The 27,763-nt window shown below is 47.5% G+C and overlaps 2 protein-coding genes and 1 pseudogene across 5 annotated transcripts; all 3 read left to right on the top strand.

The window, feature by feature from the left end:
* The first annotated feature begins 1,757 nt into the window (after window positions 1-1,757).
* LOC120687950 (translocase of chloroplast 159, chloroplastic-like) lies at window positions 1,758-15,974 on the top strand. Of its 3 annotated transcripts, none has more exons than XM_039970050.1 (10): window positions 1,758-5,346; window positions 6,185-6,280; window positions 6,358-6,451; window positions 6,719-6,846; window positions 6,968-7,202; window positions 7,300-7,466; window positions 13,021-13,328; window positions 14,915-15,025; window positions 15,107-15,345; window positions 15,664-15,974. In XM_039970050.1, exon 1 carries the CDS (start codon window positions 1,835-1,837, stop codon window positions 5,336-5,338), a length of 3,504 nt encoding a protein of 1,167 aa, XP_039825984.1. In that variant the 5' UTR covers window positions 1,758-1,834; the 3' UTR covers window positions 5,339-5,346; window positions 6,185-6,280; window positions 6,358-6,451; window positions 6,719-6,846; window positions 6,968-7,202; window positions 7,300-7,466; window positions 13,021-13,328; window positions 14,915-15,025; window positions 15,107-15,345; window positions 15,664-15,974. The 3 variants fall into 3 exon arrangements, with proteins under 3 accessions (XP_039825984.1, XP_039825983.1, XP_039825982.1); XM_039970049.1 differs by having other exon boundaries at window positions 1,758-5,377; XM_039970048.1 differs by having other exon boundaries at window positions 1,759-6,117; window positions 6,219-6,280; window positions 15,664-15,962.
* LOC120693294 lies at window positions 12,125-17,681 on the top strand (annotated as a pseudogene).
* A 6,346-nt stretch (window positions 17,682-24,027) lies between these two features.
* On the top strand, window positions 24,028-27,547 carry LOC120691952 (electron transfer flavoprotein subunit alpha, mitochondrial). 2 transcript variants are annotated; one of them, XM_039975157.1, is made up of 8 exons: window positions 24,028-24,221; window positions 24,494-24,676; window positions 24,847-25,058; window positions 25,908-26,068; window positions 26,349-26,507; window positions 26,667-26,719; window positions 26,948-27,088; window positions 27,187-27,547. In XM_039975157.1, the coding sequence occupies exons 1-8, from the start codon at window positions 24,117-24,119 to the stop codon at window positions 27,232-27,234; spliced, it is 1,062 nt and encodes a 353-aa protein (XP_039831091.1). In that variant the 5' UTR covers window positions 24,028-24,116; the 3' UTR covers window positions 27,235-27,547. The 2 variants fall into 2 exon arrangements, with proteins under 2 accessions (XP_039831091.1, XP_039831090.1); XM_039975156.1 differs by having other exon boundaries at window positions 27,180-27,547.
* The last annotated feature ends 216 nt before the right edge of the window (window positions 27,548-27,763 follow it).

The following is a 27,763-nucleotide window of genomic DNA, read 5'->3' as shown; positions in this document are numbered from 1 at the left end:
AATTGAGATTTCCAGAGCCGGAACCAAAGACACTTCAGTTTTCTGAGAATTTTGCTTCCGCGGCACACTGTTATATTTTGCTGACTATGTAACATGTATTGTTTCTGTCGGAATGAATTCGATCTAGAACAGGAACGAGAGCTCGATCAGTCTTGTGGGTTCGCCAGTCCATCCGTTATAGCTTAGGATCCATTCTAGAGTCTGGACTGCTCAAACAATTTGGTCAGTTTCCTGCCACACTGTTTTCTTAAATTATTGCATTCACAAACTGACTGCTTAGCGGAGGTTTCAGGTTTTCAGCTGTCAGAACGGTAGAATTGTTCTTTGTTGGCGTAAGCATTCAGTCCTACAGTTTCAGAGTTTTGCCAATTAATTTTCAAGACTAGTAACAAAACAAAATTTTCTCTTTGCCCCGCCACATGAACACATATTTTTTGCCTATAAATTTAGGTCACGCAAAGCTAGTAAGCACACACCAGCTGAGCTGTAGCCAATATTTTACGTGCTTATATATATTCTCATATACACAATTGAACAAGATCTGTTATAGTGTAGCTGATTAGGATACTCGGCTCTCACCCAAGAGATCTGGGTTCGAGTCCTGGCAATGGAATAATTTTTAACATTTTTACATAATGATGCGCAAATGATTTTTTTATTCGATTTCTTGGGACAGAATCTGCATTTTGTATACATCTTGATTTTGTTTATTCGGTTTCTTGGGACGGAATCTACATTTTGTATACAACTGCAACTTTAACATTTTTACACAATGATGCGCAAATGATTTTTTTATTCGGTTTCTTGGGACGGAATCTGTATTTTGTATACAACTTGATTTTGTTTATTCAGTTTCTTGGGACGGAATCTACATTTTGTATGTAGCTGCACCAGATTTAAAGTGGAGTATGAGTTGGGTTGTACATATTCTGGAAGAACCCTTATCTAATGTGTGTGTTCAGAGCATTTTGAATGTAAAATAGTAGGATGGCATCTACAGGTGTTAGTTCAAGTTGCTATCAACAACTCGCTTTTAGCTGGAGTGATGTGGAGAACCACGAGGCAACAAAACTATTACCTTAGAAATGGTGCTGCTAAAGGAAAAAAATCTTTTATGAGACTATTTTTACGATTGCTATAAGATGATTTTGATTGGAAATGTGCATTTATCGCAACATAAACAACACATCAGCCTACTTTAGAAAAAGCAGGAAAAATTATGTCATGAATTGTATGAAACATTTATCCATTCATATTCATTCAGCATAAGATTTGGACACGTTAGCATAGGCCATACTTACTCAATATCTACACGTGCACTCCTTCCTGACCAAGAAATCAAACTCCAACTCAATCATAGGTTTTAAAAAAAGAACACACGAGTTTAGCAAATCTCACGACCACAAGCCCAACAAGAACGGGAAAACCCCCTCCGAAAAGACATCCAAAAATTTAGCAAGAGTCCAATCATTGAAAGCCCAATTCCAACGGCACGCGGTAAGACCATCCAGTGGAAGGAGCAAATGAAAGAGCAAATGCACTGTTTGACACTGTAGATGCACTGTTTGGCACTGTAGACAGAGAAAGCGTGGGAAACGAGGAGGAAGCAAATTTGCTCTCGCTTCCTCCGCTGTGGTCAGCCTAAAGTCCAAACCCTAATTCCGTCGCCTGCCGCATCCATCCCCATCGCTGGGTGCCTCACCCACCTAAGCCGAATCCATCTATCCCCCCTCCAGCTCCCGCAGAAAACTAATCCAACTTAAAAAAAAATATCAGAAAAACTAGGACTCGGCGGCTGCCCCGCTCGCCAACCACCGCCTCCGGCCGCGCCGCCATGGCGCTGCTCGTGCGCGCGCGGCTGTCTTCGCTCGACGACGACGACGACGACGCGGCCACGGGGTCCTCGCTGTCCTCGGCCCCGTCCTCCCCGCCGCTCCCGCCGCACCCGGCGTCCCCGCCGCTGCGCGCGCGCGCCGCGGTCCTCGGCGCCCCGCGCGTCGCGGCGCAGCTCTCATCTGCCGAAGATGACGCCAGCGACTCGTTCGACGGCGCCACCAGCTCCGGGGAGGACGCGGAGCTGGTGGAGGAGGTCTCCAACGGCTTCTTCTTCACCGTCGCCCGGGTGGCCCCGCCCCCTCCCGAGGGCGCCAGCCCGGTCTCTGGTGGCGACACGGTGGGGGCCGCCGGTGCGCCCGAGAGCGGGGGCAATTTCGGCGCCGCGGAGGGGTCGCTGGAGGAGAGCTTCATGGGTGCCAGTAACGTCTTGGAAGTGCTGGACGCCGGCACAAGGAGCAGATTGGACGGTGCCATTGCGGATGGCAACGATACTACGGGCGTCGAGGGTTCATTCGATGGGAGCTTCCAGAGTTCCCGGAGTGTCCTCGGCACGCTGGATGGCGAGGAGGCTGCTGAATCAGGTGATCTGGTCGATGCTACGGATGTTGCTACCCTGATGGATGATGAGCAGGGGGAGCAGGATGCTGGTTTCGAGGCTGTCAACGATGTGGCTCCTGAACCTTTCATGCCTGTTGCTGGGGTCGATGACCTGCGTGTCGTGGATGCTTTGGGGGGGAAGGGCGTGTCTGATCATGAGGTTGGTGAATTGCTTGCTGTTCTCAGTGCTACAGAAGGACAGGATGCTGGTGTTGGACTTGGCAATGATAATTCTGATGCAAAAGGTAGTACAGCCAGGTACGAGGCTGTCCTGGATGTTGAAGATGCTAGTCCTGAATATGTTGCAACAAGAGATGCCACATATGACGTCATGGAAGTTTCCATTGCAGATGGTGGTCATACTATAGTAGATGAGGAAGCTGATGGTGATGATGAAGCTTCTGATGATCTTACATCCATGCCAATCTCTGCAAGTGACGATGCTGTGGAACATCTTATGAAAGCATTGGAGGACAATGTGCCTACTTCCAAAGGCACACACTTTGGTGTGGATGGCTCAGATGATATGGAGATAAATGCGGATGATGAATATGAAGAGGAGGTGAATGGTAAGGAAATTGAGCTTTTTGATTATGCAGCTCTAGTTGAACTTCTAAGGGCCGCGAACATCTCTATGGGAGAAGGCAATGCCAAAGTTGTTCCAGTTGAATCTTCTGAGCCCAAACATCTGCCGCCCACGGTAGCCAGCATTCCTAGGACAGACGTGGCTTCTACTCCTGTGCTAGAAGTAACTGCTGACCCCGAGAAAGGGATGACTGATGAGGAAAAGAAGATATACAGAAAGGTGGACATGGCACGAATCAAGTACATGCGTCTCATTCATAGATTGGGGTATGATACTAATCATCTAGTACCAGTACAAGTGTTGTATCGACTTAGTCTTGTTGAAGGTTTCAGGCGCGTACGCATGTCAAACCATTCCTCTGAGCTCGAGAACGCCTGGAAGAGGGCTTTGCAGCTTGAGGCAGAGGGAATTGAGGAACTTGAATTCTCATGCAATGTTTTGGTCCTTGGGAAGACTGGGGTGGGGAAGAGTGCAACAATAAACTCCATCTTTGGTGAAGATAAATCCAAAACAAATGCTTTTCTACCAGCAACATCATCTGTGAAGGAGATTGCTGGAGTTGTTGATGGTGTCAAGTTTCGAGTCATTGACACCCCTGGACTTGGGACTTCAGCCAAGGATGAAAAATCAAATAGGAAAGTGCTCAATTCTATTAAGAAGTATATAAAGAGATGCCCTCCTGATATTATTCTGTATGTCGATCGGATTGATACCCAGCGACAGGAGGCAAATAGCCTATTCCTCTTGCACCATATTACCAGTGTGCTAGGCCTGTTAATATGGTCCAGAGCAATTATTACTCTCACTCACTCAGGAGCAGCTCCCCCTGAAGGCCCTAGTGGTTCGGCAATGAACTATGGTATGGTTGTGACTCATCGAACTCATGCAATTCAGCAAAGCATCCGACAGGTCACCAATGATCCTCAAATCGAGAATCCAGTGGCTCTTGTGGAGAACCATCATCTCTGTCGGAGGAACTCAGAGGGTGAAAAGGTGCTTCCTGATGGCCTTACTTGGAGGCGTCTGCTCCTCCTCCTATGCTATTCAAAGAAGATGATTGCTGAGATTGACAGTCTCGCAGCCCGCCGTTCTTCTCCTGCAAGTTTATTAGGTCGCTTTTTTCAAGTGCCTGCACTTCCTTACTTCCTATCATCTCTGTTGCAATCTAGAGAGCACCCTAGGAGTTCTAATGACCATTATGTTGGGAGTGTGGACACAGATTTTGATCCAGATGAATTGTTGAATGAGAATCAAGAGGATGAAGAAGATGATTATGATCATCTTCCTCCCTTTAAGCCACTAGGTAAATCCCAGGTTGCAAAACTCTCCAAGGAGCAACAGAAGTTGTATTTTGATGAATATGATTACCGAACTAAGCTTCTTCAGAAAAAGCAGTTGAAGGAACAGCTCAGAAGATTTAAGGAAATGAAGGAGGGCAATAACAATGATGCACCTTCTGACGATGATCATCCTGATGATGAATTTGATACAGATAGATCTCCGATGCCAGACTGGGCCTTGCCATCATCATTTGACTCCGATGATCCTGTGTACCGTTATCGGTGCCTGGAGCCTACACCGAACCTTCTGGTGCGTGCTGTTAACAACCCTGATGGATGGGATCATGATTGTGGTTTTGATGGTGTGAGCGTCCAAAACAGCCTTGATGTTGCTAACAAGTATCCAGCTTCTCTGTGGGTTCAAGTTAACAAGGACAAGAGAGAGTTCACCATTCATTTGGATTCCTCCATGTCAGTTAAGCATGGAGATCATGCCTCGAGCCTTGCAGGCTTTGACATCCAAACAATTATGGACCAGCTTGCTTACACTCTCAGAGGGGAGACTAAATTCAAGAACTTCAAGAGAAACATCACTACTGGCGGTTTATCCATGACATTTTTGGGAAATACCATGGTGACTGGAGCAAAATTTGAAGACAAGCTTTCAGTTGGTAAGAGGTTAACACTGTTAGCTAACACTGGTGCTGTGTCCATGGGTGGTGATGCTGCATATGGGGTGACTATGGAGGCAACTCTGCGTGAGAAAAGTTATCCTTTAGGTCAAGGGCTTGCAACTTTGGGTGCATCTTTAGTAAGGTGTCGTCAAGAGAGGACCATGGCTGCACACTTGGATTCCCAGTTCTCTGTTGGGAGGACTTCAAACATGGCAGTTCGTGTTGAGGTAAACAACAAACTAACTGGACATGTGAGCATCAAGGCCAACACTTCAGAACAGCTGAAGATTGCCCTTTTAGGTATCTGTTCAGTGACAATGTATTTATGGAACAAGATGCATCATGGTGCTGATCCTGATGCTTAGTAGCACTGGTTAGTAAGACAATTTTGTACCCTAACATTTGTATCCTTTTCCTGTTCCTTCTGCTGGGTTTCTACTTGTCCGTTCTTAAACTACTGTTGAAGCTTCTCAGCTGTACAAAATCAACCTGTTCCCTGTGTGCTTCTTACTACCATTGGCTATCGTAATTCATGTCAGTAGTTAGGCTGTTATATTATGTTGAATTGTCTAGTTGTTGGTTATCAGTCACATGATTGCCCCTGTTCATTTAATCTGTTTGACTCACAAAAGTGCATATAGATGGCAAATATCCAAGAACAATCATTACATCACTCCTATGTGAACCACTTATGAATCCCATAACATTCTAAATCCACCTTCTCCCCTTCAGAATTCAGATTGTATTCTGTTGATAGGGTCTTATTTGGCACTTTCTTGTTCCAGATAAACAGTTGCAATAAGTTTGCATGAATACATGTTTGAAAGTAAAAACTACATGATTAAAAGGAACATCCTTGTCAGTGTGCTTATAGTATTATAGTAGCAATAGCTGGCAACATGTATTTTAACCAGTGAAATTCTTCAGTCACAACACTGGGATATCATTGCCTTGTGAATAACGTCATAGAAAGTTTGACTGGCGGTGTTTGAACCCCAGACCAAACCCAGACATTAAGACACTCTTCACTGATCACTCTTGTGCTGCTCCTTCCAATGGAGCAAGAGCTCCTCCGCCTGCCAATGGGCCCCTTGTTGGATCCATCCCTAAGTCAGCTGGATTTCCACCAATGGGTGCTCATGCTGTAAGTATTGTCACAAGTAGGCCATTTTATTTACCCTAACCATCATTTACTTATCATGCTAATGGAGATTGACGCACACATTGGTGGGGTTAATGCCATAGCCTTCTCTCACCCCAACAAGACTCTATCTATCATTACATGTGGGTACGACAAACTCATTAAGGTGAGCATATTGTGTGATCTATTCTTTTTCTCAAAACGAACTAGATCTTAAGTATATTTGCACATTGGATTTGGCAGGTGTGGGATGCTCAAACAGCAAAAGCAATATACGTTTGAAGGTCATGAAGCTCCAGTTTATTCTGTATGCCCGCACTACAACGAGTCCATTCAGGTATTATCGGAATGACTTCAATGCTGATATTCTTGAATTCTAATATTTATTTTGCACTGCCATTGCAGGTCGTATTTATTAATATTCTGGCCATTGTGCTAACTCTTCCATTTTTTTTTTTTGTAATAGACATTTGCATTCGTGTTTATCACCAACTACTTCATTTCCATTAGCTATAATGTTTGATGAGCAATGGTTCTGCATTATCATTTCCAGTTGCAATCTGTTGAATGGATTTCTTATTTTGCTTTCTGGATTGTTCTGTAGTTTATCTTCTCTACTGCCATTGATGGAAAAATCAAGGCATGGTTATATGATTGCTTGGGCTCAAGAGTTGACAATGATGCTCCTGGACATTGGTGTACTACTATGGCTTACAGTGCTGATGGGGCAAGGTGAGACATAGAAATTGCTATATAGAGTTTAATAGCTGTTGAAGAGTGACAATATCTGAGCATCTTGATTCATCTTCAGTTTCACACATTTTAACTGTTCACTTAATACTTTTTCTTGCAGGCTCTTCTCTTGTGGTACTAGTAAAGAAGGCGATTCTCACTTGGTTGAGTGGAATGAAACTGAAGGGGCTACTAATAGGACATACAATGGTTTCAGAAAAAGTTCGCTCGGTGTTGTTCAGTTCGACACAACCAGAAACCGCTTCTTGGCCGCTGGAGATGAATTTCTTGTTAAATTCTGGGACATGGATAGCACCAACATACTAATAACAGTAGATTGTGATGGTGGACTTTCTGTTAGTACCCCCCCCCCCATCCACCCCAACCCCCTCTATTATCTTGACTTGCCCATATTGAAGATCTGCTTTACAATCTTTTACTGATAATTTGCAGGCAAGCCCTCGTTTGAGATTCAATAGAGAAGGCTCATTACTCGCTATTACAAGAAGTGATAATGGGATAAAATACTTGCCAACACTGATGGGCAGCGGTTGCTTAGGATGCTCGAGAGTAGAGCATTCGAGGGCTCTAGAGGACCTCCTCAACAAATAAATACCAAGGTAGTGATAGTGATACTTTAACCTCTCATCAAATATTACATAATTTGGCTCTATTTACTTCTGTGTCATGCTGAAGATATTTTGTTAGATGATGAGTAAGTCTTAGCTTAAGGCACTCTCCAAAGCTAGCAGCATTGTATAAGCTGCACATGTAATCCTGTGATGTCACCCATGACCTATATTAGTATATGAGGTCAGCAGTGATATGTAGTTTCCTTAACTAGTAAGTATATCTGCTGTACACAGCAGAAGTAGCAGTAGTCAACTTAGATTTTACCACTTCAGGCAAGTAGTAAGTCTACCGACTTGTACCAGTATAAATCTGCCTCTTTGGGCTAGCAATGAAGTAAGCATTCTGCTTCTATACTATCATTTGGTATCAGAGCTAAAAAATTCTGAGAGACCTGTGCTCCTTGCCGTGTTGCTTTCTTCCCTATCTTGCTGCTGAGAGAGTGAGGCGCCATGTCTTCAGCTCCAGGCGATGCCCGGCTCCGCACCTATCGCCGCCGTTCCCCTTCTCCACCACACCGGCGTGGCAGAACGCAGAGACAGACCAGAGAGGTGGTTGTCCAGCGCGTCGTGAAGGAAGTCAGCGGCACCCCTTACCCGCAACTCACTTGCACAAACTATGAGGACTGGAGCCTCTTGATGCGGGTGAAGCTGGAGGCCAGAGGGTTATGGGATGCGGTGGAGCATGGTGATGCTGATCGGTAGGAAGACCGGATGGCGGTAGATGCCATCCTCTCTGCTGTGCCAGCGGAGATGATCCGCCCGCTGGCCAGCAAGCACACAGCGAAGGAAGCTTGGGAGGCGATCAAGTCAATCCATGTTGGCTCTGACCGTGCAAGGAAGATGACCTTGCAGCGCCTCCGCCGCGACTGGGAGCTGCTCTCCTTCCGCCACGGCGAGCAGGTTGACGACTTCGCCCTACGCCTCTCCGGGATGATGAGCTCACTCTCCATTTATGGTGAGCAAGTCTCGGAGCAGAACGCCGTCGAGAAGCTGCTTCGAGTGGTTCCAGACAAGTATGCGCAGATAGCCCTATCTATCATGACGCTACTTGACATCGACACACTCACCATTGAGGAGGTGACCGGGCGCTTGAAGATGGTGGATGAGCGCCCTGCAACAACCTCTTCCTCGGTGGAACAACCTCAAGCGGGAGGCAAGCTGTACCTCACTGAGGAGCAGTGGGAGGCACGCTGGAAGGAACGCAACTCCGGCGAGGGGTCTTCTGCTGGAGGCTGAAGGACCAGCCACATCGGCCATCACCGACCGCCACGCAAGCAAAAGAAGCAAGGTGGCTCCGGAGGAAACAGGGCGCCCCGCCGCGATTCCTCTCGCGATCCACCTCGCGATCAGAGGCAGTCCTATCGGTGCCTCAACTGCGGCAAATACGGCCATTGGGCCAAGGATTGCCGCAAGCCTCGCAGGGAACGGGCCAATCTTGCCGAAGAGGAAGACGATGGCCCAGCGCTGCTCATGGCGGAGGTCTGCGCACTGCCGGAACAGAGCACTTTGTTGTGCTGTTCCAGAACAGAGGAGGGAGATGTTGCTTCACCAAAACAGAGCACTTTGCTCTGCTGTTCCAGACCAGAGAAAGGGGGCTCTACTTCGCCAAAACAGAGCACCCCTACTCTGTTTGAAGTCCATCTGGAGGAGCCACGCGCCCAACCCCACCTCAACTCTGATGGCGACCGCCATGCTGATAAGTGGTACCTTGATACCGGTGCAACGAACCACATGACCGGCCAGTGAGATGTCTTCTCCGAGCTTGACCAAAACATCACCGGCATGGTCCGCTTTGGCGATGGTTCGCTGGTGACCATTGAGGACCAAGGTACGGTCGTCTTCTCCACCTCCAGCGGCGAGCAGCAAGCTCTGACAGGTGTCTACTTCATCCCGCGCCTGAAGAGCAACCTCATCAGCGTTGGCCAGCTTGATGAGAGTGACGCCACGGTGGAGATCAAGCGTGGGGTCATGCGCATTTGGGATCAGCATCAGCGGCTACTGGCCAGGATCGAGCGGGGCTGCAATCGGCTCTACACCCTGCACCTCGACATCGACAGGCCTCTATCCCTTGCTGCCCGCGCCAACGACAACGCCTGGAAGTGGCACGAACGCTTCGGCCACATCAACTTCAATGCCCTGCAGCAGTTGGCGAAGAAGCAGATGGTCTACGGCCTGCCAGCGATCGAGCACGCAGATCAGTTTTGCGACACTTGTGTCCTCACCAAGCAGAAGCGGACGCCATTCCCTGCTCAGGCGAAGTTCCGCGCTGAGCACACCCTCGACTTGGTTCATGGCGACATCTGTGGCCCCGTCACGCCTGCAACTCCCAGCGGCAAGAAGTATTTCTTGCTGCTGGTTGACGATTATAGCCGTTTCATGTGGCTGCTTCTACTGGAAGCGAAGAGCGACGCACCAGCAACCATAAAAAGGTTCCAGGCTGCAGCAGAACTTGAAAGCGGGAGGAAATTGAAGATCCTACGCACTGACTATGGTGGGGAGTTCACCTCCCTTGAGTTCGGTGACTACTGCGCGGCGAAGGGGGTGCAGCGCCATCACTCGGCGCCATACTCGCCGCAGCAGAATGGCGTTGTGGAGCGGCGCAATCAGACCGTCATGGTGACGGCGCGCAGCCTGCTCAAGCAACGTAACATGCCCGCCAAGTTTTGGGGAGAAGCCGTGTCAACAGCCGTGTTCCTCTTGAACCGAGCGCCAACCAAGGCGCTCAATGGCAAAACGCCATATGAGGCATGGTACGGCAAGAAGCCGGCCGTAAGCTTTCTCCGCACTTTCGGGTGCTTGGCGTTCATGAAGAAGACGCGGCCTCATCAGTCCAAGCTGGAAGATCGCAGCACTGCTGTTGTCTTCATCGGCTACGAAGCTGGAACCAAGGCATACAGGGTGTTTGACCCTGTGTCCCAGCGCGTCCACATCACGAGGGACGTGGTGTTCGACGAGAAGAGGGGCTGGGACTGGAGCAAGGTGGAAGAATCAGCAGATGGCGAGTGGCGGACCCAGGAGTTCACTGTCGAGTCAACCACCATGCTGTATAATGCTCCAGCACCTGCTGCTCCAACACCAATAGCAGCAGCATCACCGACTCCAACTGATGGGGGTGCAGAGCAAACAACTCATACACCACCACCAGCGCCATCTGCAGCACCTACTACAGAACAAGCTCCGGTGGAATTCGCCACACCACCACCTGATGCTGAAGACCAGCTTGATGCAGAGCACAGCGACACGCCTGTGCGCTTCCGCCGCCTGGACAATGTCCTCGGCGATGACGCACCACTGCCCGGCATGGCGGAGCGTGAGCTGGCTGAAGGTGAGCTGCACATGGTTTCATCACTGGAACCTGCATCCTTTGCTGAAGCAGAGAAGAAGTTGGAGTGGCAGCAAGCAATGAATGAAGAAATCAGGGCAGTCGAGGAGAACAAGACATGGCGGCTTGTTGAACTCCCACCAGGACATCGGCCAATTGGGCTCCGGTGGGTTTACAAGGTGAAGAAGGACGCTGCTGGCAACATTGTTCGCCACAAGGCCCGGCTCGTCGCCATGGGATATGTGCAGCGCGCCGGCATTGACTTCGATGAAGTGTTTGCGCCGGTAGCCCGACTTGAGTCTGTTCGGCTCTTGGTCGCTACAGCTGCACACGCCGGCTGGTCACTCCACCACCTCGACATCAAGTCGGCTTTCCTCAATGGCGAGCTCCGAGAAGAGGTCTACGTCGAGCAGCCGCCGGGCTTCACCATCAAAGGCAAGGAACACCTTGTCTATCGGCTAGACAAGGCCTTGTATGGCCTACGCTAAGCACCACGCGCATGGAACATCAAACTTGATGCCAGCCTGCTGGAACTCGGTTTCAAGCAGTGTGCCACTGAACATGGCATATACACACGTGGCTGTAGAGATCAAAGGCTCCTAATTGGGGTCTATGTGGATGATCTCATCATTACCGGCAGCAATCCAAGGGAGATTGAAAAATTCAAGGCAGAGATGAAGGCAAAATTCAAGATGAGTGACTTGGGACTGCTCTCCTTCTATCTTGGCATTGAAGTGAAACAGGAGAAGGACAAGATCACCCTATCTCAGTCTGCCTATGCTGCCAAGATCCTCACTGCTGGTGGAATGCAAGGCTGCAATCCCTGCATAGTGCCCATGGAGCCACGGTTCAAGCTGAGCAAGGTTAGCTCAGCACCTGCAGCAGATGCAACCTTGTATAGAAGCATTGTGGGGAGCCTGCGCTACCTCACACACACTCGACCCGACATCAGCTTTGCTGTGGGCTATGTCAGTCGCTTCATGGAAGCCCCAACAGCAGAGCACCTTGCTGCTGTAAAGCGCATTCTGCGCTACCTAGCAGGAACTCTGTCCTATGGGCTCCCGTATAAGAAGGAAGAAGAAAAGAAGAACATGAAGCTGGTCGGCTACACTGATAGTGATATGGCTGGTGACATTGACACTCGCAAGAGCACGAGTGGCTGCATCTTCTTCCTCAGCAGATGTCCTAGAAACAGCGAGTTGTGGCACTCTCCTCATGTGAGGCAGAGTACATTGCAGCCACATCTGCTGCCTGCCAAGGCATTTGGCTGTCAAGGCTGCTTGGGGAGCTCCAAGATGAAGAACCTGCTCCCTTTGAGCTAAGGATGGACAACAAAGCAGCAATCGAGCTGTGCAAGAATCCTGTCTTCCATGAGCGCTGCAAACACATCGACACAAGATACCACTTCATCAGGGACTGTGTTGATCAAGGGAAGACAAGGGTGAGCTACATCAACACTAAAGATCAGCTAGCTGACATCCTAACCAAGGCATTGGGAAGGATCCAATTTGAAGAGCTGCGCAGCAAAATTGGTATGATCAAGATTGCAAAACTAGAAGAAGCCAAGACTTAGGGGGTGATTGATGAGTAAGTCTTAGCTTAAGGCACTCTCCAAAGCTAGCAGCATTGTATAAGCTGCACATGTAATCCTGTGATGTCACCGACCTATATTAGTATATGAGGTCAGCAGTGACATGTAGTTTCCTTAACTAGTAAGTATATCTGCTGCACACAGCAGAAGTAGCAGTAGTCAACTTAGATTTTACCACTTCAGGCAAGTAGTAAGTCTACCGACTTGTACCAGTATAAATCTGCCTCTTTGGGCTAGCAATGAAGTAAGCATTCTGCTTCTATACTATCATTAGACCCTATGTGACCTACTTGGTTCAGCGCTGCATTTGCCAGATCTCAGGCAAACACACGCCTATCGGATTCTAGTATCTTACTTTCTGCTTCTAGAGTTGTGATGAGCTATCCGTTGGGCATTATAACTTAGCAATTGTTGCCACATTTGTGGCAGGCAAAAGCTAATTGTTTCTTTCTTGCTTCTGGTTCATTGAGAAGGCACACTAGAAAGGGTTTCGAGTTAAGTAGTCAGCTGATTCGTTTGCCTAGAAGCTTCACCACTTAGCTGCCTTCTTTTCTTTTAACTTTTTCTGGGATTTTGGTGAATATTGACAAGGTATGTTATTATCTTACTCTTGTTTGGTTTTAATGCAGCCTCCAATTGTTGCCTGACCGGCCTATAGCAGTGAATGCCGAGCGGCCTGACCGGATATTGCCTGCAGTGTCAATGAGTGGCTTGATAAGTTCTTTCTGCCATGCTGTCCTCTCTTGCTGTTCATTATGTAGGTTTGCTAAAGTTAAAGAAACCACAGGCACCTATGGACGCTAGCAGAACTCCAGATGTTAAACCGAGAATAACAGATGAATCTGAAAAAGTCAAAATCTGGAAGTTGGCTGACGTTGTGGATAATGGACATCTTCGAGCCCTGCATTTGTCAGACACGGACATGAACCCAAGCAAGGTATGTTAATATCTCTTCTTGTATCACAGTACTAGAAAAGTTGGCGCGTCGTTGCCGCGCTATGACTTGTAGACCATTGATTGTCACAAATGCTAAAGATATTTCTAAAAAATTTTGGACTATAGGTTAATTACTTAAAAATTTAGGGTCTTTTTTAGTAAGAATACAGCGACCGCGGGTTTGTTTTTGCAAAGATGTGGGACTTTTCTGTAAAATTTTGAACTGTAGGTAGCTTTAAAAAAGTTTAGGATCTTTTCCATAAAAAATTTTGAACCGCGGGTTAATTTATGTAAATTTTAGGATCTTTTTGTAAAATCTACATACAATCCGATGGCTCAAATCTTACATCAGATCGATCAGACGCCTCATGTTTTTGGCCTTTAGACATGGGCCAGTGGTGAGTCACTCTTTGAGCCCATAAGGCTCATGTGGGGACCCAAACACCTCTGTGGAAAAGGAAGGGGTAAAACACCTCTGCCGTCGCTGCATGGAGCGCTGCGGCCGACGGCGGCGTGGGGCCTCGGCGCCGCGTGGGAGCGGGCGGCGCAGGCGCGCGCGGTGGCGCGGCACAGACGACGGCGTGGGGGTTCGACGCCGCTCCGGCCTCCTCGTCGCTGCCCGCGCTCGTCCTGACGGCGCGTAGTTCTGCACGACAACCTGGCAGTCCATCCTCATCCTTCCTCTGCTGCCACCTCTTTCTGTGTCACTTCGTCGGTGCAGGCGCGCGCAGTCGGGCCGCGCCGGAGCAGCAGCGAGTGGCCGCAGAAGTTGTGGCTAGGGGCGGCCAGGCCGGAGCGGCTGAGGTGCCGCGCGCGGCTAGCGCGGCCAGTCCAGCGCACGGCCGGGCGGGCAGGTGGGCGGCGCAGTAGCCGGCTGCAGCTAGCAGGACGGCGGTGCCTGCGGCCTTCTCGAGGTCCGCAGAGGCGCGCGCGGGCTGGGCCCAGATCCGGCTGTCTCGACGCCGTCGGTAGGTGCGCGGCCGGCGTCAAGCAGGTGACCGGCTACGACTGCAAGGGGGGAGAAGAGAGGAGGGCGCCGCTCTCATGGCCGGGGTGAAGTGAGGCACAACCAGCCTGGCCACTGATGGCTCGTGCCGTGACGGACGCTGGCAAGGCGGGCCTGGCGGAGATCTGCGGTCCGCCGCTCCCGTCCCTCCTCCGTCGCCATCATCGCTACCCCTGTGACGCCGGTTCTGCCCCTTTTCCCGCGATGAGAGGCGGAGGAGGGCGATGACGAAGTGGGGGGCTCGGGTATGACGGAAGGCAGCAGAGAAGGCGAGGGGGTGGCGGAGCAACCGTACGATGAAAATTGGACGGGCCTCATTTACTGTAGACGTGGCGCAATGAGGGGCGGAAAATCACCCCCCCATTTAGGTCTTTAGAAGATTGTGATTGGTTTATATAGTTTGATCAGACATAATTAATCTGACACATCTGGTGTTCTTTATTTTAAAAATAGGAATAAGTACTGTTGCATAAAGTTGTCTTTGGTGTGATTTGATGTTATGCGTTATGATAGATAGTGTAATCAACTATGTTGATGTTCTGAGTTATGGAAATTTCTGATAATGGATGTGCTTATTTCAGGTTGTCCGTTTGTTATATACAAATAATGGGATTGCACTGTTGGCTCTTGGCTCCAATGCTGTTCATAAGTTGTGGAAATGACTAAGGAGTGACAGAAATCCTAATGGCAAGGTTTGATTGGAGAACTTCACTTCAATTTAACTGCAATCTTGTTTGCTTGTTTTCTGAGTTTGTTGTTTTATGTCCTTTTAGTCTACTGCATCTGTTGCACTTGCACCTCAATTGTGGCAACCTGCAAATGGGATTCTGATGACAAATTACACTAATGATGGCAACCCGGAAGAAGCAACTGCTTGCATTGCACTGTCATGACTACTTTCATGGCTCCACCTGCTGCAACTTTCCTTGCATTCCACCCACAAGACAATAATATCATTGCTATTGGAATGGACGACTCTACCATTCAAATCTACAATGTCCGCATTGATGATGTATGCTATTTTCTCCTTTTGCTCATTGTTACTCCATTTGAAAATTTATAAGATTTTAGTTCAGCGACAGGACATATTTGACTGCTAGATTTTAGTTCAGCGACAGGACATATTTGACTGCTAATACTTTGAAAGCTTGCTTGATAATTTGATTTGTGAAAATGGAGCTACAAATTATGTTTATTTAGTTTGTTTAGTTGAATCTATGTTTATTCATTTTTCATTGAAATATGCTCAAAGGAGTAGCCAAACCTTTGCCTTGGTCTAGCTTCAGGAATCCTTTGAATTTCCTGACACATCTAGATGTTGCTTTATCAGAACTCCCAAGATCCAACCATTCAGAGGTTGGCTAGCACACCATTTTCCTACCAGCTCGTGATTAAAGGAGGGGAGATGGATGCAAACTGCAAACTCTGGGAACTTGCTAGGAATGGAAGTTGAGCCATCACTTTCTTTCAAGAATCAAGATAAGTGTAGCTGTGCTACCGTTTCTTTTTTTTTTAAGTTAAGCACGCAGTTGGTGGCCAACTTCATGAGTGACTCAACTTTTTTGTTTTGTCAAAAATTGTAACTTGAAACACAACTGGTAAATTTTTAATATGAAAAAGTTACTGTCATTTTTGGTCTCCCTTTGATGATGCAGTTAAAATGTGCTGAATACAAGAAATCCAGATGTGATGCTGGGTAAAATTAGAGCTTGACTATTCTTTTTTTTCTTTCTCGGCAAAAGCAAGCAACTCAATCAAACTTTGATCTACCTACTGAGCAGGAGACAAGAAACGCGTGACTCCTGAAAACTTAGTTTCTGGTAGCTCGTCTTTAGATAGGCTAAATTTGAAGTATATCAACTTGGTCGAGTCTTCTGTTTCTGCTTTGGCGATTTCTCCTTTGGATATCTGGAGATAAGATAAGGTGCTTGAGAAAGCAAGCAAGGAGATTGGCCCACTGGGTTTGGCTTATCCTTGCAAGTGGGAGGCTGTCTTTTTCATTCTGGTTCAGAATAGGATTCGTAGGCCACTAATTCAAAAAAAAAGAGGAGTCCAATTTAAAGTTGCTTCCTTTTATTCTTCCTTTCTGGTTTTCTGAAGTCCAAGCTATAACAATGATATGATATTGCACATATAACAAATGATATGTTACGGCAAAAACATATACGGAGACGAAACTGCAGCTTTCATTATCAGTTTTTGATCTGATTGAACTCTGAGAGTGGAAGTCATGCAATTTTTCTTCACTGGAAAGCATTAGTCTTCCATGGGCACTTAGCAGGATGCAAGGTTCCTAAAATCACAGCAGCGTTGAGCGTCCACCAGATCGTCATAAGAAAAGAAAGGAAGGAATTTGCACACAACTGAATCAAAAGTGGAAAAGCAAAGAGGGAGTCTCTTTCCTTAGCAAGAAAACATGAATTCAGCTCGTGAACATGTGGATTTGAGTAAAGCATCCACCAACTGATGAACTGAACAGATCCACAGGGCAAGAAAGGAGGATAAATTTACACATAAACCTATTATCATAGCACATACAGGGTTATATAGGTACAAGATTCGCAAGATCACCAAGGTTTGTCAAAGCAAAGGTGGACAACCAAAGCAGGAAGATTGTTTTTTCCTCGTAGCTTTTTACAGGTTCTCCTTACAAACTTTCTGGAAAACAAGTTCATGGCTACAAAGTTTTCAGATCTACCCCTTCAACCCACACGCATGAACTTCTCAAGAGCTCGGTCTCCCGAAAGATCGAAAACATGAACTACATACCTTCTCCTTTTCACATCATACCCATAACCCATATATATAGATATAGCTATATCTACCTAGTTAGCCTTCATGAGTTCATGTTCATGGTGCAAACTCCATAGTTTACAAGATAAGCTCCAGTTTTTTTGTTGGTTCAGTTCTTTGCAGATCTGACCAAGACATGGCCATGCAAGCATAGCCATGCTCTTGTATGTGCAGATCCTTGTTTCTGTTTTTATGTGTGACCCCAGGGAGCCAGGAACATGACTCTCCTTATGGGATCTTCAGTGGCCGAGCCGCGGCAGTCGGCGCCACGGCTGGAGCCGCCGCCGCCGGCGGCGGCTGTGCGGCCTTCGCCGGCCGGCCTTGGCGCCGGCGCGGCGTTGGTGCCGCAGGAGCGCCGCAGTTTGTCACGGAGGGCCTGCTTGACCTCGTGAGCCCAGGAGCCCTCCCCTGCTTGCAGCTGAGGGGGTTTCATGGCTGCCTTGGCAGAAAGACCAAAAGATCCTAACCCTGACGACTCACTAGACTGACCAACCAAACCAAGGAGTGTGTGCAGGCTGCAGAGCCGAGAAATGGGAGTAGATTCATCAGAGGCTTCGCGGTGGGGGGCTATTTATAGGCGAGGGGAGGAGCCGTGAGGGAGCAAAAAGGGAATTCCACTTTTTTTTTCTTTTGTTCTTTTTGATAAGGGAGGGCATGCCACATCGCCACTTGCGAGCTGGTCTGGTGTGGCCGGAATCGGGTTCCGAAAGGAGACGCGAATTCGAAGCCGGTGAGCTGGTTGGTTGTCACTGTCATGGCATTGATTGATTAAAACAGTGGTGTGGTGATCAATTGTCCCTTGGTAACAAGCTGTTTAACATAATGGGGAAAACAATAATGCAAGAGTTCAAGTCGGAGTGCTCCAGTCTGATTTAAGTATTTGACTAGTTGGTTTTGGATTATTTTGTTTCAAATGGCGTCAGGAGAAATTGGAGAATCTTAACTGCTCTCCGTGGAGCCATTCATTCCTGTTTTATGTATGGGACTTGAAAGACATGGTCTCCAACAAACATTGTTGATGATTACCTCTGATAGTTTCTGAATACCATGTATCAGATGGTGTGAAAGGCAAATCTCTCGGCACCATTTTACAGTCCACTTATACGTGTTCTGAATTCATAACTATTTGATTTTTGAGCTGCGAATGGAGTGTCAAATACAAAAGCTTGTGAGCACAATTCACCGCGAGGATCCACCAAACGTAATGCTGAAGATTTTCCACTGCGCGATGCCGGGTGAAAACCAGCCATGGATTCCATTCGATTAGAAAAGATGTGGACACTGATGCCCCTCCATCTGGGGTTTAGTGTGGCGCTTTGGCTCATAAAGTAATTCCATATAGGGCAGTGTTTAGTTAGTGAAAATTTTTGGATCAAAGATCATATCGATTGTTTGATCAGATGTCGGGAGGGTTTTTCGGACACTAATTAAAAAACTAATTTCAGAACTCACTTGGAAACCACGAGACGAATTTTTTGAGGCCTTTGACCGCGTCATTAGCACATGTGGGTACTGTAGCACTTATGGCTAATCATACACTAATTAAATTTAAAAGATTCGTCTCGTCATGTATATTCAAACTGTGTAATTAGTTTTATTATTTAATTATATTTAGTGTTTCATACATATGTTTATATGTTTAAAGGGGAGGTGTATTCGGCCGCCATGTGGAGGCGCGAATAATGCCATGGCCCCTCGCCTGAGCAGCCGAGGTGGGGTGGGGCCGGAATTATTGACGGCCCAGCCGTGCTGTCCACCATGCAGGTGGCCAGCTGGCGCGGGACGTCCGCACAGCGCAACAGCCAGCAGCCTAGTGGTGGTGCCCGTCGCTGTCGCGGGGCCCGCCGCCTGACCAGGCCTCCCGTCTTTTGCGCCCCGCGGGCCCCGCCAACCAATCACTCTCGCTCAAACCTCGAAGTCCCCCGTTTCCACAGGTAGTCAGGTGCTGTGCTTCCTTAAAAACATATTATTATTATTATTTTAAAAAATACTGCAAAAATAAAAAATCGGTTTCGGAAATAAATGAGATTACAAGAAATTAGGACAGGTGCCATCTGTTTTGTGGTGTTTGGATTGGAAAGGGTGGTGTACCGTAACACCAATCGCACTATCGCAGTTAAGCGGTGAGTGAGCCATCACCTTCACACTTGACTGCCTTGAGTGGCGAAACAAAACGCTAGATTGTTGCCTAAGCTGGTGAGGGTTGGTTGGGGAGACGTGAGTGAGCTGGGCTTGTTTAGTTCGTGATTTTTTTTTTGGGTTCGGCTACTGTAGTATTTTTATTTTTATTTGGTAAGTAGTGTTCAATTATGAACTAATTCGATTTAAAAGATTCATCTTATCATTTACAACTAAATTATACAATTGGTTATATTTTAAACTACATTTAATGCTCCAAACATGTGTCCAAAAATTTAATGTAACGGAAAATCTTAAAAAAATTTGGAAACAAACATGGTAACATACATGCGTTCTGATCACAAATATCAGTCGCCCATAGTACAAGAACACCGATAGAGACCTTCGAACTGGATTGGATATATATAAGGGAAAAATAAGGATGGTGGTTGTGCAGGCGAAATGTACGACACGGTCCGGCCCATATGGAAACAGAAGTAGCCAAGCCCAGTAGTTCTCGTCGGTAAATGCTGGGCTTGCAAGTTCCAAAAAGCTCCCGAGATGATGGCGGGTTTTTCCCAACTTGCATCTCAAACCAACATGGTATTTATCTCGAGTCCTTTTCCATTGATATATAATCTGCCACTGCCCTTTTTTTCCTTTTTGCCCCACCGTTTTTGTATTTTTGTTTTGATTTGTGCACTTTCCCTTAATCTTTCAATTAAAGCACAGTAGGAGGGGCTCCTCGAATGAGTTCGAACTGTTCCCCTATCCGTATCCTGCTCGGATATCTTCCGAGAAAAGAAAACGTATCCTGCTCGGAGTCGCATCTGCGCATCGCGTGTTGATCACATACTCCTATATATATACTCCGCGACGCGCGATTAGGGTAGTAATTCGAAACCGAGCGACCCGCGATGCCGCCGCGCAAACGCCTCCGAACGTGCGCGCCGCGGCGCGCGGCCGCGACGGCGCCGTCACCGACTCCGGTGCTTCCGGCGAATCTCCCGCTCGAGATCGCCGCACGCTCCGATGCGGTCACCATCTTCCGGTGCGCCGCCACATGCAAGCTGCTCCGGCGCGGCTCTGAGCCCCGACTTCCTCCGCCGCGTCTCCCGTGGGCCCGGCGGCGTCGTGCCCTCCAGTATCCTCGGCGTCCTCGGCGAGACCTCCTTCATGCACCCGCTCACGATACCCAACTGGACCTTCATGATGTCGCACCTGGCGCCCTTCGTGTCGCGCAGCGCCGCCGGGCTCCTCGAGCAGTACATACAGGCCCCTGACGTCGCGCCGCGGGCTCGTCGTCCTGGAGCGCCGCGAGATGAACAGGCGGCGGAGGTCGGAGCGCCGGGCGGACCTGTGCGTGTAGGACCCCTAGACTAACGGTCGCACTTTCTTGCCCGTCCCGCCGGACATCGGGCGGGACCCCTACCACAGGCTACTCGGCTACGTCACCGTGGTCACCAACTACGTCCTGCTCACCGCCGCCGACGGCATCGCCTGCCCCTTGATGCTCCTCGCGGCGGATATGACCAAGAACCTGGACTGCTCGTCGCGCATCAGGGTGCAGACCGTGTCGTCATCGGACGCCGGCGGCGGCCAGTGGGGTCCCGTCAAGACCGCCGACCATGAATGCCCGTGGTGGTGCATGCGCCTGGATAGCTACAACGACCCCGCCGTCGTCCTCGGCGGCGTTGTCCACTGGCTAATGCACATCGGCGACAGTTTCCTCAAAACCGACGCCGCCGGCGAGTACATCCTGACCTACGACGTGAACACAGCGACGGTGGGCTCCATCGATCTCCCCAACTTGGAGGGGTCGTCGTCGTCTGGGTCCAAACTGGCGTCGTCGCCGGACGGGAAGCTGAGCTTCATCGCCGTCGACCAGCTCCTAGTGTCCATTTGGGTGCTGTCAACAGGAGGCTCCTGGGCGCGGCACGCGGTGGTAGACATGGAGATGGAGGCGACGTTGGTGCTGGGGCCGTGGGAGGAGGAGCGCGGCATTAAACTGGCCAGCTTCGGCGAGCAGAGGAGCGGCGTTGTGTTGTTACGATTATTGGGTGTTGATCAGCTCCTCTATGGGATCGATATGGAGACGAAGAGCAAGACTTTTCAAACTCTCGATGTCGATGAGCTCACAGGCGTCCCATACGACTATACGAGGTGGACCTCGCATCTCGGCTGTCCTCCATGAAAGCCTTCTAGCTAGCTTCATTTCGATCGAATTTCAATCAATGATGCAAAAAGACTCAAATTGGAGCCCCAAACCAAATATAATTAGCCTTCAATGACGTAAAAGACACAAATTGGAAAATGCAAGCCCATAATGGTTTTTGCTAGGGAAATGATATAGCCGGATAGGTGTACCTACCTTTTTGCATGCAAAACCATCTGGATGGCATTTCTAATATAAGAAGAAGAAAAAACAGAAGAGCCACGCACGAGTGAGTTCACGTAACTCTTGTTCTCAAATTTTTTTATAATATTTAATAAAATGATCCTAATAATATGTAAGATCTTTTTAGCTTGCTGATAGGTGTACCTACCTTTTTGCATGCAAAACCATCTGGATGGCATTTCTAATATAAGAAGAAAAAAACAGAAGAGCCACGCAAGTGAGTTCATGTAACTCTTGTTCTCATAATTTTTTTATAATATTTAATAAAATGATCCTAATAATATGTAAATGGATAAGTTATATAACTATATTTTGATTAACTAACTAATAATGAGAAAGCTAAAAAGGTATTACAGTAACAATAGCTATGATATTTTAACTAATTTCATACTGCCACCGTCCAAAAAAACAAAGTTTTTTAAGAATTCTAGGACATATTAGCGCTTAAGGTAATTTACCTAGCTATCCCTCATTATTGGAGTGAATTAAGCCATGTTTGGTTCCCTTGGGCTACCATTACAAGGAGGGCTAAAGTTTAGCCCCTTTTGCCGTTCGTTTTCATGAACTAAAGTTTAGCCTAATAGTATATAAAGACATATCTCTACCCCTTATTAATGATGCCCCAGTGCCCTTCTCACCCACCGCGGCACCCCCCCCCCCTATTCCCCTGGCACACCCTTCCCTCCCTCTTCCCCTGCCACAACCCCACCGCTACCTCCTCCACTACCAGCGGTGGGAGCTTATGATGGTTGTGAGGAGGTGGGCGGCCGGTAGTAGGAGCGGAGGCGGCAGTCGGCGTGGGACCTCTTTGTGGGCCAGAGGCGCGAGAGCTCCACATGGCTGGCTGACACGGGAGGTCAAGGCAAGACGAAGGCGACCGGCTAGCGTCAAGAGCTCAAATTGTGGGTTGAGGTAGCCGACTGATGTGGGAGTTCGAGGCGAGCAGAGGAGGCCGACCCACGGTGAGAGCTCGAGGCGCGGGAGCGGAAGCCGGCTGGGCCGCTCAGCGACGACACCAACTTGCAACCCCAATCAAACCCAGAAGATGTGGACTTTGTCACCTACCCACGCCCTTGACACCTCCTCGACTTGCTCCTCTACCGCAGCTGCGGTCGTTCCCACACCCTAGCCTTCGTCAGCAGGCAGTGAGTAAGCCAATTCTACATCCCCCACTTGTGCTCTATCTCACTGCAACTGCTTCTGCTGGTGGCGTCTTCTATTGCCACTAGTGCCATGAATTCCTGATAAATGTTTCTAATTCGCAGTGGCGGTGAGGAATGTGCTCGGGAGAGCTACATAGGACGATGGCGGTGCCGGCGGGGGGGGGGGGGGGGGGTGGGAATGAGAAGCAGAGGCACGTGACGACAGTGGGTCGGCATGACGGCGGTGCGTGCGGGTGGGGCAGCAGAGGGGATAGTGGGGCGGAGAAAGGTACTGCCTGCCTTTTGAAGGAGAGGAGCACTTTTAACCTCTTTTACCCTACTTTGGAGGGGCCAAAGAACTAGTGAGGGCGAAAGTTAGCCCTCCAATTTTAGCCAACTATTTAGTTCACCAGAGGCTAAAAGTGGTGGGCTAAACTTTAGCCCCATGGAAATAGACGGGACCCTACCTAGGTAATGATTTGACTTGCATGTATGGGGGCTCCTATACATTTCGTAGAAGACGGTTAAGCAACATAACTTTAAAACCCATTAGACCCATTTAGATGCAACATTTTTAAAAGTTTAGATTCAACTTTAAAAAATATAGATCGACATTGAAAAATAGCAGATTCAACATTTTTCATAAATACATCAACATGTTGAAACAAATACTAACATCAACATTTCTCACAACCTGTTTCAACATTTCAAAAAATGGATGCAACATTTTCCAAATTCTATACCAACATTTTTTGAAATAGCTTTTTCCTCTTTTTCTCCAGCGATGGTGGCGGTGTGCGCGGCGGCGCACACGCGGGGCGTGGGTAGTAGGCGTCGGCGCAGGGGCAGGCCACACGACGGCGGGCTAAGCAGCGGCGCAGGGGTGGAGGGCGCAGGGATGAAGGGAGCAAACGGAGGAGGCGGCGACGGACAGTAGAAGGAAGAAAATGGCTGGGCTTCAAATCAGACGGACCACAACATGTGCATGAATCTCAAATACTAGAAGGTGGGAAAGAAAATTTTTTCTGGAAGATGTATAGGATTCACCCCATATATAGCTCCCTGGTCTGGCCCATAGGGAAGAGGAGTAGGCCAGCCCAGTATCTATTTCGTCGTGGGCTTAGGCAAATGGGATCCGGGCAAATGCTGGGCTTGGTGATAAGCACCAAGACGTGGGCACACGTGCAGCTGCTCCAACGACCCATCCATCCAATTCCGTGTCGTCTCTCCCCACTCTTGCTCGTTTCCTGCTGCCTTTTTCTGGAGCAGAGCCCTTCCTTCCGAATTTTGAGAGAGAGAGAGAGAGAGAGAGAGAGAGAGAGAGAGAGAGAGATGGCGGCGATGGTGGTGGGCGCGCTGCGGAGGGGAAGCGGACACGGAAGCGGCAGCGGCTTCTGCTGCAGCTCGCGTCTCCTCGCCCAGTCGCTCCGCAGATTCGTGAGTTAGCTTCCTCCTCGCATACACTTCAGTTCACCTCGCATGGGCTCCGCATTCAGGATTGTGTTTTGTTCCGCGAGAACTTAGATGAGTTTGCGCCGCACTAATCACTTGCCCCGCTCCGTTTATCGATCTCCTGGGAATCGAATCCCTGCTGATAGTTTTTAGCCGCGGATCAAGCAACCTGGGGAAAGTTGTTGCGCGTGCGAGCGCCTTCGATTTCGCTCTCCACAGGTTAGTGCTTATTTATGTTTGTGTCTGTGTCGATCTAGGCGAGCACGCTGGTCGTGGCGGAACACGAAGGTGGGTTCGTAAAGCCGTCGTCCCTGAGCGCATTGGCCGCTGCGGAGGCCATTGCAGAAGAGAACAAAATTTCCGTTCTGTTGGGTGGATCCGGGCCTGCGCTTCACAAGGCTGCCGATCATGCTGCGTCCAGTCATCGATTGGTTTCTGAGGTATTGTGCTGCTGTAATGCTGTTCCCCAATTCTGTCCAGTCCAGTAATCATGTACTGATCCCAATTTTACCCCTTCAATGCTTCCCATGAGCAAGGTGAAAACTAGAAGAGAAATAGAAGCATTGTTCTGCGGACTCCTCTGCTTATCAGTTGGTTTTTAGCACTGCAGGTGCTTGTTGCCGATTCAGAAGCCTTGGCACATCCTTTGGCTGAACCATGGGCCGAGCTACTCCATTCTGTTCAGCAGAAAGGAGGCTACTCTCATGTTATAGCTTCATCGACGTCATTCGGGAAGAATTTGCTTCCACGTGCTGCAGCTCTTCTTGATGTATCCCCTGTTACCGATGTCACTGCAATAAAGGAGCCACGAGTCTTTGTGAGGTTTGATATTCTGCTGCTTACTGCTCCTTTTAGCATTATACTCATCATGTGGGGAGTGGGATCCTGAAACAATATTTGTCCCTCTAGCATTCTGGTCAAGGTTTTCATTTCATGTGTACATGTGGTTTTGGAGTTTGGATTGATCCATTTTGTGCGTTTTAGTGTACTTGACCCCATTTTCATGCCTTGGAAAACAGTCCATAAATCTCAATTCGTAAGCTCCTACTTCCTCCGTCTAAAAAGAATGCAACTCTTGCTTCCTAAGGAGTCAAACAATTTCGAGTCTGACCAAATTTATACAAAAATACTATCATTTGTGTCTCCAAATATGTTTAGTATGAAAATATATTCCATAATTAATCTAATGATACTTATTGTACTATTTTATATAAATTTAGTCAAACTTGAAATTGTTTGCCTCCTTGGGAAGCAAGAGTTGCAATCCTTTTGGGATGGAGGGAGTATTTGTGTGCTCATCTGCATGTCCCCAGACGAGTTACTGTAACTGCCAATATTAATGGTGACAAATTATCGAATGCCCCCTTCTTGATAGTTACTGAATCTTAAGTTATGGCTTAGAGTTAGAGATCTGTGGCACTGCGTTGCTCATTACCAACCTGCTTTGTCACACTTTATGCTAATTTGTTTTAGTTTATGGGAGTAAAAAAATATAAACCTGAAGAGTGAAGTCATTTATGGTCTATGGTCTCATTCAGCCATTCACACGAGTCCCTAGCTCCCTTTTGTGATGTTTTCTTTCTTTGGGGGGCTTCATGCTTTAGCATAGAGCGCGATGTTATATGGCATCCACCGGTTCATGCTATAATTACTGTGTGCTTCTGAATACAGGCCAATTTATGCTGGAAATGCACTTTGTACTGTGAAATATACTGGAGAGGATCCTTGCATGATGAGTATTAGATCAACTTCATTTTCTCCAACTACTGAGGCTATGTCTGAAACAAAGGCTGCGCCAATCACCCAGGTTGATCTCTCTTTCCTCAGTGAAGGTTTGTTTGGTTCCTTCATCACATTCTTCTGTTAACAATCAACAATCCTTCATAATTGTTCTTATTCGTTTTGTGTTGCTCTAGTAATGTTCTCACTTATGCAATTAAACTCTAGTTGTAAATGAGGATCAATAGAATCATTTTCATTTCACTTCCTTAATTTTTGTAAAGTTCAAACAGATTGCAGCATAAAAACTCACTAGATATCTTGGTCCTATACTTGCACTTTACTGATATAAAATCTTGGTGCATAACTAAAAGTACCTTATCTGATGCATAGGTACCATAGGGAAATCTACATGGGTGAATCTGACATCCCAAGACACGGAGCGACCTGATCTTGCAAACGCACGTGTTGTAGTCACTGGAGGCAGAGGTTTAAAGAGTTCCGAAAATTTTAAATTGCTGGAGCAGCTTGCTGAGAAACTTGGTGCAGCAGGTTTGAGCTTTTATCTGGATTTTTTCCTTGCTTGTCCATACACTTAATGTTTCTTGGTGGCACTGAAATCACTAGTGTTGACATTTTACCAAGGCCTCGTGCCAAATTCGTTCTGCTGCAGACAGCAATTTTCGGACTGATTGGATTTGTCTTCTGTAGTGGGTGCGACTAGGGCTGCTGTTGATGCAGGTTATGTTCCAAACGACCTTCAGGTAAGCACTGCAAGTCTATCATTTGCAATACCACGCCATAGGAAATTACTAAATGTGTTATGAATCATCGTGCTAATATATAGTTGCAAATGCTGCTATTAAGCTACTGGCATTACCACCATGATCAACATCCTGTAATTTTTCTAGTTCATTGCTGCCTTCTCTTATGAACAGCCATTTAATTCATGGCTCACTCCTTTTATTTTTACGATGTCTTTTTGTCCTCAGGTTGGTCAGACAGGGAAAATTGTTGCACCGGAGCTCTATATGGCTTTTGGAGTTTCTGGAGCTATACAGCACTTGGCGGGAATGAGAGATTCAAAGGTTATTGTGGCTGTTAATAAAGATGCTGATGCCCCCATATTTCAGGTTCCTTCTCACATTTAATAAAATAATCTCCCACAAGTATAAATAATTACTAAGAGAGAATTCTGAGCCAACTGCAATGGCGCTGGCCCAGGTTGCAGATTATGGACTTGTTGCGGATCTGTTCGAGGTTCTGGACGAATTGTTGAAGAAGATCCCAGACAAGAAATAAGTGGATGCCATCATGATAAGCGTCCATGTTCTGGACGAATTGTTGAAGATCCCAGACAAGAAATAAGTGGATGCCATCATGATAAGCGTCTATGTCTCATATGCCCACAAGTTCATAATAAGATTAAATTATCTCATTATGTGAATACTCTATCTGGAATTATGTATGTTATGGTCAAGGGCTGCTAGTGCTAGCTGTGGCGTTGCACCATCAGTGCTGATTAACAACAACAACAACCATCAGTGCTGATTCATAAGCGATAATTTAGAAGTGGTTATTGCAGTTCGTACAAAGCAAGGTACAACAGTTACATAGAAACAAGTGAATATGCACGCGGGAATATCAAGGGTGTGTTTAGATCACTATGCCAAAAATTTTTGAAAGAGAATTTTATTAATTTGGAGTATTAAATAAAGTTTATTTACAAAACTTTTTACACAGATAAATTATAAATCGCGAGACGAATCTAATGAGCCTAATTAATCCATAATTAACTGATGATTATT

The sequence above is a fragment of the Panicum virgatum genome, chromosome 9N (assembly GCF_016808335.1).
Source record: "Panicum virgatum strain AP13 chromosome 9N, P.virgatum_v5, whole genome shotgun sequence".
NCBI classification, from domain to species: Eukaryota; Viridiplantae; Streptophyta; class Magnoliopsida; order Poales; family Poaceae; genus Panicum; species Panicum virgatum.
Note: the sequence above shows the minus strand (reverse complement) of the source record. Positions and strands in the feature narration are given on the sequence as shown.